Below are 12,247 nucleotides of genomic sequence, written 5' to 3'. Positions count from 1 at the left end.
GCTTGTCACACAGCAGTAAGCAGAAAGTCCTCAGAAAAAGAAGTGCAAAAAAGGTGGATATTTTAGAGCTTTGTGGAATAGTGATGGCACCACAGGGCCAGAAAGCAATTTTCATGCCTGTCTCTTCCAGCCTTCACAAAGTGCAGCTGCCCAAATCCAGGGGCAACTGCTCATGCAGGGTACAGTTTTCCAATGGTTAGAAAGATGTATTTCAATTACCAGCAATGAGCCTAGGTTGGGCCTGGGTTTGCAAAAGAGATTCTTATTAAAAACATTTATTCCTAGAAGCTTAATTTCTGTTCTCCTGCAGCAGAATTCCTGGGCAGGCAGACTGAAAGGGCTAAAGACGCTCAACCCACTCCCTCCCAGCTTACTTCTTGCTTACAAATGAAGAGGTTTGCAGTGGCCATATTATGAATGGTTTTATTGCTCTCTGACATTTTGTAATACATTGTTACCATTCCAGTCTTTACTATGTAACTAAAAAAATAAACATAGATCTAAAAGTACACAGTATTAGTTTTACCCATAATCAATATAGTAACTGATTCAAAGTATGCTACAGAGGCACTTTACAAAGCAAAGGAAAAAGTAATTTAAATCCATGTTCCAAGGATCTTTAATTCCAAAAGTTACTTCCAACAAACTCAACTACCCACAGAACTGCTAGTTTGATTGCTTTCAGACAAAAGCTGACTGAGACATTCTGTGTATGGCTGTACTTACACATAATATTTCAAAACAGTAATGGCCTCTTGTGCTTAATGAGATGTTACAAAATATATTCTTAATTTTAAAAATGTGTGCAATACTCAATGCAGAAATTAATTTCATTTTTAAAGTATAACACAAATATAACCAAATACATACACTATATACAGGGTGTAAAGAAGCTAATAAGGCTACTTAGTTTTTAAAATCTGGCGTATGGTACTGCAGATAGGACACACAAACACACACAGAAGGTGTTGTGGGTACTCCCATGAAAGTCCAAATCTAAGTACTTTCAGAAATGTCCCAGCTACTTTGAACACTCTATTGGACTTTCAAACTGAAGTAGAAGTTATTTCTAAAGTAGATCTCTAGTATGGAGATATATATTTTTAGAGAAGAACGTAAGAAAAAAAAAGCTTGTTTAGCCTCTGGAAAATCTGAAATTTCTTACCGGTGTTAATATCTGCATGACTGTGAGTGCTGTATATTCATTTATACATACATAAAAAGAAAACCCACATCATCTAGCCGGAAAAGGGAAACATTCATAATTATAAACTTTCTTTAGGAAAATTTGGTTGATATATACAGTATATAAAAAAACCCTATGCAATTGTCAGCATACAAAAATACGAGTTCAGTATCTTTTTATACCTCAAAACCTAATGATGAAAAATCCAGGTATCCTGAGTCAGGTATGTACTGCACATCTAATTTACCAATGCCAGAGTACTGTTGGACTATAATTAGAAAAGCACTACCTGCATTTACCAAGTACAGAGATAAAATACATAAGGCAATGCATTAGCTCTTTTCATACTGTAAAAAAAAAGCGAAAAATATTCTTAAAATGCTGGCAGATGTATCCATGAAGGAGCTGTAAAGTAAAGAGTATGGAACAGTATGTAGATATATACTACAGTTACTGATTTTCTCATTTAAATGAAAATAAATGAAAGATGCTTTCCTTTTTTGAGCATCATGCTTAACCATGATGTGTATACTCACATTCAGGCAAGTGTCTTAAATACATACTTACATATATGTATGTATGTGTATGTGTATATATATATATATATATATATACACACACTACATTTGACAATGAATTAATAAAACACATTTGCACATTTGCTTGTGAATTTCTCTGGCTAAAATCAGATCAATAAAAGTGGTTCATTCTTTTTTCATTAAAGGATTCTAACAAATGAAATTAAGTATGACTACTATAAATCCTTGTTGACTGAAGTTTAATTGTTTTGGCTCTAGACCAGTAGAAGAACAGTTCTGACCACTACCGACTTCATTAAAATAAACAAATACAAACTGATCCAAAACCCTGATGCATTTGCTAAAACCCAGTGAAATCTACCCAAAAAGCCACTAAAGATTCGAACTGCCTCAGTGGAAATGAAATTGGTTGGTTGCTTCAGCTGAGAGCAGGAATATTCACTTTAAAATGGATCTCTAAACACAAAATTTGACAGTGAAAAACTGGACTATATACATTTTTATATTTATTTACATTAACAATCTACAAGGAAAATAGATATTAAAAAATAATTACTTTGGGGAACTAGACTGAATCAATGGCCATGTCATAGACTAAAGACAGTTTAACATCCTATTAGTCATAGATCATTGTTGCAAAGATAGGTCAAATATCCTCATCTCTACTTAAAATCTATGTTTTCTCCAAGCATGGATGCTATAGCAACTCATGGCAACTCAGCTGTTCCTTGGCCTGTAACCCTCCCTTCCCAGGCCAGCATTGAATCGTGGTAGTATTTGGTAATGTATGCCTCTAGGTCCTTGAATTTATTCCCAGAAGAATTACACTTGCCTTGGGTGAAAAAGTAAAAATGACATACTGATTTTTTTCCCTAAACCAGTACAACACTTTGTTGTAGAAAAAAAAGGCTATGTAACCTGTTTCTGTCAAAACAAAGATTTAAGAAGCTATAGGTGATACAATTCTTGTAAATCATCGCTCTTGGTCATCTCTTCTTGCCACCTGTGAGTTTAAATATTTATAAGAGAATAAACATACTGTGATGAGAATGGATATTTTTTTTAATCTGTAAGTGCACCTTGTGTAAGGAGGAAATACATCCTATACGTATACCAAACCAGATAAACAGCTTTAATAACGAACATATGTATATTTATATTTTAAGAATGGACTTACTGAAGTCCATTTAATGTTATTAGAAGTCAATAGAATGGTGTTAGAATGTGCAGTGTGCTCTGAAAGCTGAGGGACAAGAAAAGTAGTCTGAATACTACATTTTTCGTACAGGCCATTGAAGAACATTTTGAGAAATCAGATCCCCACTTTTTAATAGTCAGTAAGTGGGACATTTGTGCCCCATTTCCTCAGAAAATAAGTTGGACTCAATCTATAGGTTGGAGTCAATGATCCCAGAGATCTTTTCAAATCTAATTGATTCTGTGATTCTGTGTGTTACTGTGGAGTCATATTTTTATGTGTTATCTATAATCCCAGAAAACAAGGGCTTAAGTTTCTCAGCTCCTTTGATACCAGGCTAAATAGATGCTTTACTTTGCAATATGGGTCACAAATAAATCTCATAATGCTGAATAACTTTTTGAAAACTGTCCCTAGAGGGGGTAAAAAAGAATAAAGGACCAAAAGTTAGATACCAAAATAAGAGATCAAGATTTCTGATGCACACTCATGAAATAACAGCTAAAGAATTTTGACCAGTGACTGGCTCATAATTATTTGTCCTTTATAGATGTCTATTATCCCATGATTTCAACAACAAAATGAAACAGGGAATTATGATATTATACAGGAAGACTATTTTGGAGTATTTGCACTCCTACCATTTTCAATGCTATATAAAAAAATCCACAATGACTAGTTACAAGAGTGCATGTACATGCAACAGATTTTGTCCTCTAGGTTATTTTATTGTCTACAGGCTCAGCAGCACCATGCAGCCGACAGTGGACTTCCCTCATAGTAAATCAAACCTCATGAGGGGAAACCTCACAGGAAGATGTGAGCTCAGAGCTGGGCTGGCACCGGCACACCCTTGGCTTGAGGTGCTTATGGCTTCTCTGTACTTCTGATGTCTGGACAAGCAGAAACTGAAATTATGGTGCTTGTGCCTGGAGCACAAATTACCATAGCCAATAGTGTTGCTCTGAATGAAACACATCTGAAAGTATGAGGTCCTGACTAGAACAGCAATTGTAGAAAACATAACTCTTTCTTATGTGTAAGCATTATGTCATGCTAGACAAAAACCTTTAAAAATATATTTTTTAAAATTTTTATTTTGCTTTTGTGTATTAAGTTTTTTAATCAAAAGGATCATAGTTCAATAGCTTCCAGTAACTATGAAAGAGAGTAAACTTTAAAGCACAAAGGTGAAGTTGTTACTAGACTGTTCATTACTGCATGTCTTTGTCATTGTTTAATGCAAACATTCTCTATTTATGGTAGGACCAGTAACTGATATGACTACATAAATATATACATGTTGAAATGAATGATATCTGTGGATATATAAAAATACTTATTTTCTTAGAAAATTTAGGTCTGTGTAAAAACATTTAGAATACTGAAGAAGGTGAAAGCTCTAATTCCTCCTTTGGAGAAAAATAACAAGTTCCCTAAATATCCTCTATAAAAAAACATTCTCTTCAAGAGTACAGATCCTTTTGAATTCTTACATATTTCACTGTAGATTGATAGATTCATAAATATTTAGATCATATGCAAAAATTGTTGTGATATTTGATTGCTACAGCATAACTACAGGCTGGTGTTGTACAAAAAATAAATTTTATTCAGACAGTATGTGTTTTGCTCTAATGGAACACAGAGCTACTGCTACAAGTAGAACTATTTCAGAATACAGTTTTTGTTTTAATGTGTTCATATATAAATCCTTGTTTGGGGGCATTTTCTCTGAAAATTCTTTAGCCAAATGAACAGCCAAATGAAGATAAATTCTCCCATGGCTCCTAAATAGTTAGTACAATTTCAAAATAAATCTGTAACGATTACCACTCCAAAGAATTGAGATGCTATACAAAACAATTCTGACAAAATGTGGAAAATGGTAGCATAAAATACCAAAACACCAAACGATGCTTGAACTTCAACCAGTCATTTCCAGTTTAACAATACTGACTCATCTCTGCCTTATGTAGATTTGTTAGTGTAGTGCTACAGAAGAATATACACAACTCTGGAAAACTCTGAAGTGCAGAGATGTAATAATATAAAACATTTGAGTCTGAAACTCAGCCTAACAATGGATAAAGATCAGACTCATCCTTCTCCTTCATTATACTGGCAGCTGCAAAAAGGGCAGAACTTTACCTTAAATGCCATTTGGCGCTCCTAATGCCATGTAGGTCCTCCTTCCAAAGCAGCGTGACAAGCACTGAGTTTACTGATTACAAGCACACATCCATAGCAGCTGCCTGCAGCCATTAAATACAATCCTGAAATGAGCATTCCATCTTTAAACCTCACATTATATTCTTGAAACAGTCAACATTCCAAGAAATTATGATGGTGACAGGAAAAAAAGCTTTATCAAGTGCAAAGGGCCCCATATGAAGTGCATGCTCATTATCAAGCCTAGTTTATCCAGGCTTCCACAAGAACACATTCTGCATAGTGTATAAATGAAGACATTCCCTCTGAACAAGACTTTTTTTCAAGCTGCTGGCTATACCTATCCTGTGGCTGAACAAGACACATCAAATTAATCTGATTCCAGTGTAAAATTCCCAAGGAAGAGTACTATGCTGTGAGCGTAAGGCTGGAGTGCACAGATTTTAGAAATGCTTCTGGGAAGACATTTTTCAATGCCAGTGGGTAATATTTAGGGTATTTCTTTCTTTGTCCTGAGTAAGATATTTTTCTTTTTTTTATTTATCAAAGCTGCAGAGACATACTGCTGTAGTGCAGTTGGATTTTTGTCATATAGTCCCAGTATCCTAAAGGCCATTATTGGGTTGTTTTCTGGAGCAGATCTCATTCTTCTCCAACAGGTGGTGGTGGCTGGCACAGCTTGTATAATCTGACAAGGACAAACAAACAAAGCAATCATTATTCTGAGAACTTTGTCATTATTAAGATGAGTAAATTTAAGGAACACAAACTAAATCTACACCTTTCTGCACTGCAAAACAAAAGGTACTGAATTCAGTTTAATACTGACAATGTAAAACTAATAAAATCTTCTTTGTAAGTATTGTTGTTTACATTGAAAGTGGAATAATTAAAACATATCTATAAGCAGTCTTATAGACACATTTAATTATAGAAAATTTTCATATTTCTGCACTGAAGACGCCTTCATTAATCCTATTATCAGTTGTTGCCCTGGATTTCTCAATTGGAAAATCTGCATGGTGAATGTAATTGCCTCCAATTCTGTTTTGCCTTGGCCCAGTCAAACCTCACTCTAAAAATATTTGCCTGAAGACCTGATGCTGTTTGAAGCACCTAAGTCAGGTGTCAGACATGTGACATGAGATTTTAAACTCTCATAGCATGAGATTTTAAACTCTCTCTCCCTCTGTTTCTTCATGGATGAAGTCAACAGCAGTAAGATTTGGTTCAAATGACTACCTCAGTACAGATTGAAGTAGCCAGTGCTCTTATAAAGGTTTTTGGACTTCTATTAACCCCTTTTGCAAATATTTGGTTATTAACAGGTGTTTGAAACTTTACCATAACAACAGAAATACTGAAAATAAAAGGCAATCATTCTAACCTCACACCCTTTCTTCTGTACCCCTATCCAGCATACAGGATCTCCTCTGAAACCACAGCAATTAGAACCAGCCATAGACATGATCTCATTTGGAGATTACACATATTCCTCTGGGAGAACGTATCACTGAAGGAATAACAAAGAGAAATCTCCACCATAACGTGTGTTGAAGATCACTGGGCTCTTCCACATAGTCATATGGCAGATTCAGAAACACAATAATTTAAGGTCACATTGTTCAGACACCAAAACATCTATTATGAGATATATATACAAGGCATTATGCATTTATGTCATATTTTTATACTGATGAGAGGATAAGGTCTGATCTTCATACAGACAAGGAAGGATAAACAGGTTAAATTATCTGATTCTGCTGGCATAATAAGGTAGTAATATTGAAAGCTGGCAGAAGACAGATAAAATTACAGTGAGAACCTGTAATTGCGATTGCAGTGGGGTTAATACTTGATGCAATTTAGCAATATATAATTTCTATGGAGAAAAGTGCAGAAAATCTCAGCCCCAAGTACTAAGGTCTGTGTATTCTTCAGGTTATTTCCATAATCACCAAGATGGTTTTCAGAGCAAGTGATATAAAGGAATATGAAGCAAACTAGCAATAGGGCTGCATAAATCCATAAGGTTCTAAAGTTGCTGGAGATGCTGTAGAGCAGAAATAGCTTATTCTGGGTCAATATATATATGGAACAACTGTATGGTTGAGATGGTACAAAACAGAAACAGTGGTAGCTGCAAACAAGAGAACCCTGTAAAATGAAGTTAAATTAAACCAAATATAATATTGTTTTCAAAGCAGAGAACTGAGAAGCATTGTTTAGCTATACATCAAAAGCATCCTGCTGATGACAATTCTGACCTGTGTATCTAATGCCCTGACCACGGAGGTCTGGGATATTCCTGTGACATTGCTATTGCTGCTCACAGGGAAGTGTGCTGGGTGCAACTGTCTATTCTATGTTCTCGTAATTCTCCTTCAGCATTTCAGTGCTACATTGTGTGAATTTCAGCTGGAAAGAGGCAGGTTTTTTTCCACAGATGCAATGCTAAAAAATCCTATTGCTAAGTTTCAGTTTTTGAGAACTTAGATTGTTCCTTTATCACAAAAGCTCTGAATCTAGATAAACATTCTGTCATGTTGGGATGGGAATTGTTTGGGTTGCATGAATTATTTTACTGTCCAGAACTATGTCATGAAGGAGTTCATTTAAGGCCTAAATCATACTGTTCAAAATAGGAAGAGTCTTCTCCCAGTAACGCTTTAATTGTTTTTAATGTAACAAAGTGCTACTTTATTGCCATGGATTCCCACAAGGCAAGGCAGCTGATCAGGGATCTTTGCTTCTGGACTGCCTCTAAGCTAATCACATTCACACGGTCATCTCTATCAGGTTTTACTAATTCCCCATTTCCTTACTGAAATTTAACCACAGTGGATCTGTTATGTGTTTCACATATCTGTCTAGCTAATTCAATGTATTCTCATTAGTCAATAAAAATATTTAGTTTAAATGGGTAAAACCCATTTTAAGTTAGTTCTGGATTACTAAAACCGTTTTAAGATCAAATTAAGAACATGGTTGTCTGATTATTTTTATTTATAAGTGTTGTTCTTTTAAAGAAACTTTTCAGGTACCTGCAACCTATCACAACATTAAAAAGCTGGATAAATATAGAACAGCCCATTTTTCATTGTAATGTTTGTTTCAGAAAGAGACAAAGAAAGACTGCATCATCCCCGTACTAGAACATGATTTTGCTGAGATACTGCAGTACAGTATTTCATTTAAATGGGGTTATGGATCTAGTTAAGAGTATTTATCCAAATCCACTAAATATTAGAAGTGATGAAGGACTTACTCCAGTGTTTTCATAATTAACATGAACTAGGTTTCATTTTTCAAAAATGAGCATGCTCTGAAGTGCTGCATAGCCTGTACTTCTGCAACTAATCACTTAAAGTAAAATTGTATGGCTAAGAGTGATTTTATGTACATTAAGAGCTAAATCTTACCAGCAGAGCATAATATAGTCAATATTTACTGTTAGATTTTGAGCAGCTAGGACTGAATTTAACACAAAGTCAACAAAACCATGGTCTAGGATACTGAAAATCAGTTACCTTGGCACAGACTGTGGTGTTCTATCCCTCACTCCTAAATTCTTGGCTGTGTTTTGTACTCTCGCACCCTGTGGAAGAGGAACAACAATTTTACTTCATTTATCCCACAATAAATTATGAAATTTTCTGAGCTTTGCAGATGAACTTACCTACTGATTATAATCAATTAACACATGTTTCATCTCCCAAAAAAGCTACTATCTTCTAAGGTGAGGAACAAGTTAAAGCAATAAAGAAACAAAAATCTTGCCACTTGTCACACTTACAGATCTTGTTAATTTAAAAGAGAATCATAAAAAAACCTAGCATTTAAGGTGTAAAACAATACAAACACATCTCATTTCAATTTGTTTGATTTTTGTCACCATTCTGTGTAGAAGTCATAGATAAAGCTCTTTTCTGACATGTCACTTATTTCCTATGAACTTTAGAACAAATAAGTATTACAGATTATTATCTATGGAAATACTAAATAAAACTAACAAAAAATGGCCTAAACTTAGGCACTAAATAAGGATTAGAAAAATGCAGGTCCTGATCTTCCTTTCTAATCAGAGAATCCCAAAATTTTAAAAAAACCAAATAAATAGGCAGGAACCCCCTAAGATTGTTTAGTGTAATATCCCTGCTTAAGGCAGGGACAAAAGAAAAGTCAGTGTTTCTCTACTTCAATTGATTCTTTCATAAAGAATAACGAAAGTACTTTTGTCTCACTGACGCATCCAGTAAGGAGGAAATGGATAAAATATGCAAAATATTCACATACCATGAACTATTGTGTGAAATACACCCTCTCCTGCAAACATACCAGCTTACACATATGAAAGAACTTAGTAAAATTTCTTTTTGATTGATGAGGTAGCTCTTAAAGTTCAGTTTTGTTGATGTAAAGTAGTCATAATAAAGAAATATCTGTTAGGCTTACTATGTTTTCTATCATTTTAAAGGAGATGGAAACTGCTTGTTCTGACAATAGGAAATATACTGACTCTCCATTTATTTCTCCTGTACTATGTAAATTCAGGACAAAATAACAGAGAATAAAAATGTGTAACCTCAGAACTCTTACTGTGTAATCTTAGATTGATGGGAAGTATCGAAGAAAATTTATATTTCTAACAGAGCTGCAATGCCAGATGCACATGATGTAAAATTGGTATAATAATTGGTTCCAGACATAGTGTAAGACTAGACCTTTCATTTGACTGAAACCAGGTACTCAGGAAATTGATAAGGTATTGATCCACCATCATGAGCAGAAACAGTATATGAAAAAGGCTGGCTGTTTACACACAGATAGGCTCTCAGATTGTATGTAAATCAACATGTGCCACAAAATTGTTCTTTGTCCCAAAATTTCTTTAAGGCAAAAAAATCGTGATAAAGATAGAAAAAATAACTAGAGTACCTATAAAACTTAAGGCAGAATATAAAATTATTTTACTATAGCTGCATCTATCTCAGTAAGATTTTTCCAACAATTGCAAAGGCACATAACTACAGACCATGATAAACATGTCTTTCCCCAGAAACTCCTCCAGAATTCAGTCATTAGTCATATAATACTACCTCTCTTCATCAACAAGTATGTACATAATCAACTTTAGTGATTCTTTTCTCTTCTTTCCCATCTCGTCTTGTACTCAGTAACAAATACACATCACTAACCTTGTGAAAGATCCACATCTTTGGTAGAATCTTAGCTTGCTACATCAAGAATCAGAGAATGGGTTGGGTTGCTAAAATTTTGGAGATGATCTAGTTTCAGCCTTCCACCATGGGTGAGGATGCCTTGACCTGAATGCTCAAAGCCCCGTTCATCCTGTCCCCAAATATTTCCAGGGATGCGGCATCTACAGCTTCTCTGGGCAGCATGTTCCAGTACCTCACCACCCTCACAGTAAATACTTTTTTCTAAACCTAATGTCTAAAATTTATTCTAAAATAATCAATCTAAGCCCACTCTCATTTTGAAGCCATTACCCCTTGGCCTATCACTACATACCCTTGTAAAAAGTCCCTCTCCAGCTTTCCACTCTTTTAATTTGGTTTAAATCTGATTTCACTTGATGCCTTTAATTCTGCACTGGTGAGGATAATGGTCAGTCCCTACCTGTGACACATGTTCTTTAGAGGCCTGTAATCCCCCATCATGAAGCTGAGCAGCCCTACATTATTTTTACTTTCAGTCTGTTCTGTCTACAAACCTTTCCCAACCACAGGTAAGTTTTTTTTCTGACCTTCCCTGAATCTTCTCCATTTTACTCCCTTGTGGAAGGGATAAGAACATCAGAATCCAAATGCAGGGTCATGACAGTGTGATTTCTACTTTGTCTTCTATCCCTGCCTAAACCATTATAACTTCTGCTTTACTGATGACTGCTGCAAATTGAGCTAATGTTTTCTCCTCATATCCTGAAGTCTTGAACATGAAATGGAATGCCAAGCTCACAGTCAATTATTTTGAATGTGAACTTAGGGTTTGTTTTTTCCCCAGTGTCCTTTGCTTAAGTAATCTATGCTGATTTTCATCTACTATTTTATTGCTCAATCTTAAAGTCCTGCAAGATTATTTATAATTCTTCAGAGCTGCTTCTCATCTTTAATGAAAGAATCAAAAAGAGTTCAGTGGAGAATAGGAAGAATTATTAGTTATGAGAAAAACAACTGAAAAATGACAGATCAGATGAACTGATTTCTTGTCTACACAAGTGATGGCTTATCAGGGAAATGATAATCAAATTTGGGACAGACTTTTTAGCAGGAGCTGCAACAATAGGAAAAGGGGTAATGGTTTTAAACTAAAGGTAGATTCAGAATAGATATAAGGAAGAAATATTTTACGATGAGGGTGGTAACACAGGAACAGGTTGGCCCCATTTCTGGAAACAATAAATATAGTAAAAGTCTACTGCTAAATAGGGAAGAGAATCCAGTCTCTAAGTTTATGGTATACTGGACAGAAAATAGAAATTGAAGGGGAAAAAAATAGAAGAAAAAAGCCACTTAAATGAGGCATGAAGTAAAGCATACTAATGAAAAGGTTAAGAAAACTCTAGAACAGACCGTGCAGGAGTCCCCACTGCTGGAGGTTTAACAACAGATACAACAAATGTCTGTCAGGAATGACCTAGGGACAGATGTTGGTTACTGTTAAGCATGTTGAGTCCAGACCTTCATCACCTCCAGGGGCCTTTTCTCAGTGCCATTTTCTAAAATTTTATCATAATAAAGAAACCTCACCATGACAGACTGCTGAGACTGCACTTGATTAATAGCACTGAGGGCCAGAATACACATATATTTGCAAAAACTATCTAAATGAATAACATGCTGATCCTGGACGTCAGTGCTGTGACTACCTCTGAGAACAAAACCAGCATATTTTTACTTACATCATTCACTAGACAAACTAGTTTTAGTATCTTGCTCACAAAATAAATCAAATGCATTGATTTAAAAAGGATTCTAGCTTTATATAATCATCTGATTTATTGTTTAGTTGGGGCACAAATTAGACCTTACTTAAAACCACCAAATTCTTATTTCTTTTGAGGAAAAACCCCCAAGAATTATTAGCAACTTGCTATGTGACATCTTCTTGTCACCACTGAACATGATT

The 12,247-nt window shown here is 35.1% G+C and overlaps 1 protein-coding gene across 1 annotated transcript in view; it reads right to left on the bottom strand.

Annotated features, from left to right (window-relative positions):
* Positions 1-403: 403 nt before the first annotated feature.
* Positions 404-12,247, bottom strand: part of PREX2 (phosphatidylinositol-3,4,5-trisphosphate dependent Rac exchange factor 2) — a 169,117-nt gene continuing 157,273 nt past the window's right edge. The window contains exons 39-40 of the mRNA XM_015619412.3: positions 8,626-8,693; positions 404-5,783 (exon numbers count right to left, since the gene is read on the bottom strand). Coding sequence (XP_015474898.1) covers positions 5,738-5,783; positions 8,626-8,693 — 114 coding nt within the window. The 3' untranslated portion in view covers positions 404-5,737. The remainder of the gene's footprint in view (positions 5,784-8,625; positions 8,694-12,247) is intronic.

Source organism: Parus major, chromosome 2 (assembly GCF_001522545.3).
Source record: "Parus major isolate Abel chromosome 2, Parus_major1.1, whole genome shotgun sequence".
In the NCBI taxonomy this organism is placed as follows: Eukaryota; Metazoa; Chordata; class Aves; order Passeriformes; family Paridae; genus Parus; species Parus major.
The sequence above is the reverse complement of the archived record's forward strand: the minus strand, read 5'-3'. Positions and strand labels throughout refer to the sequence as shown.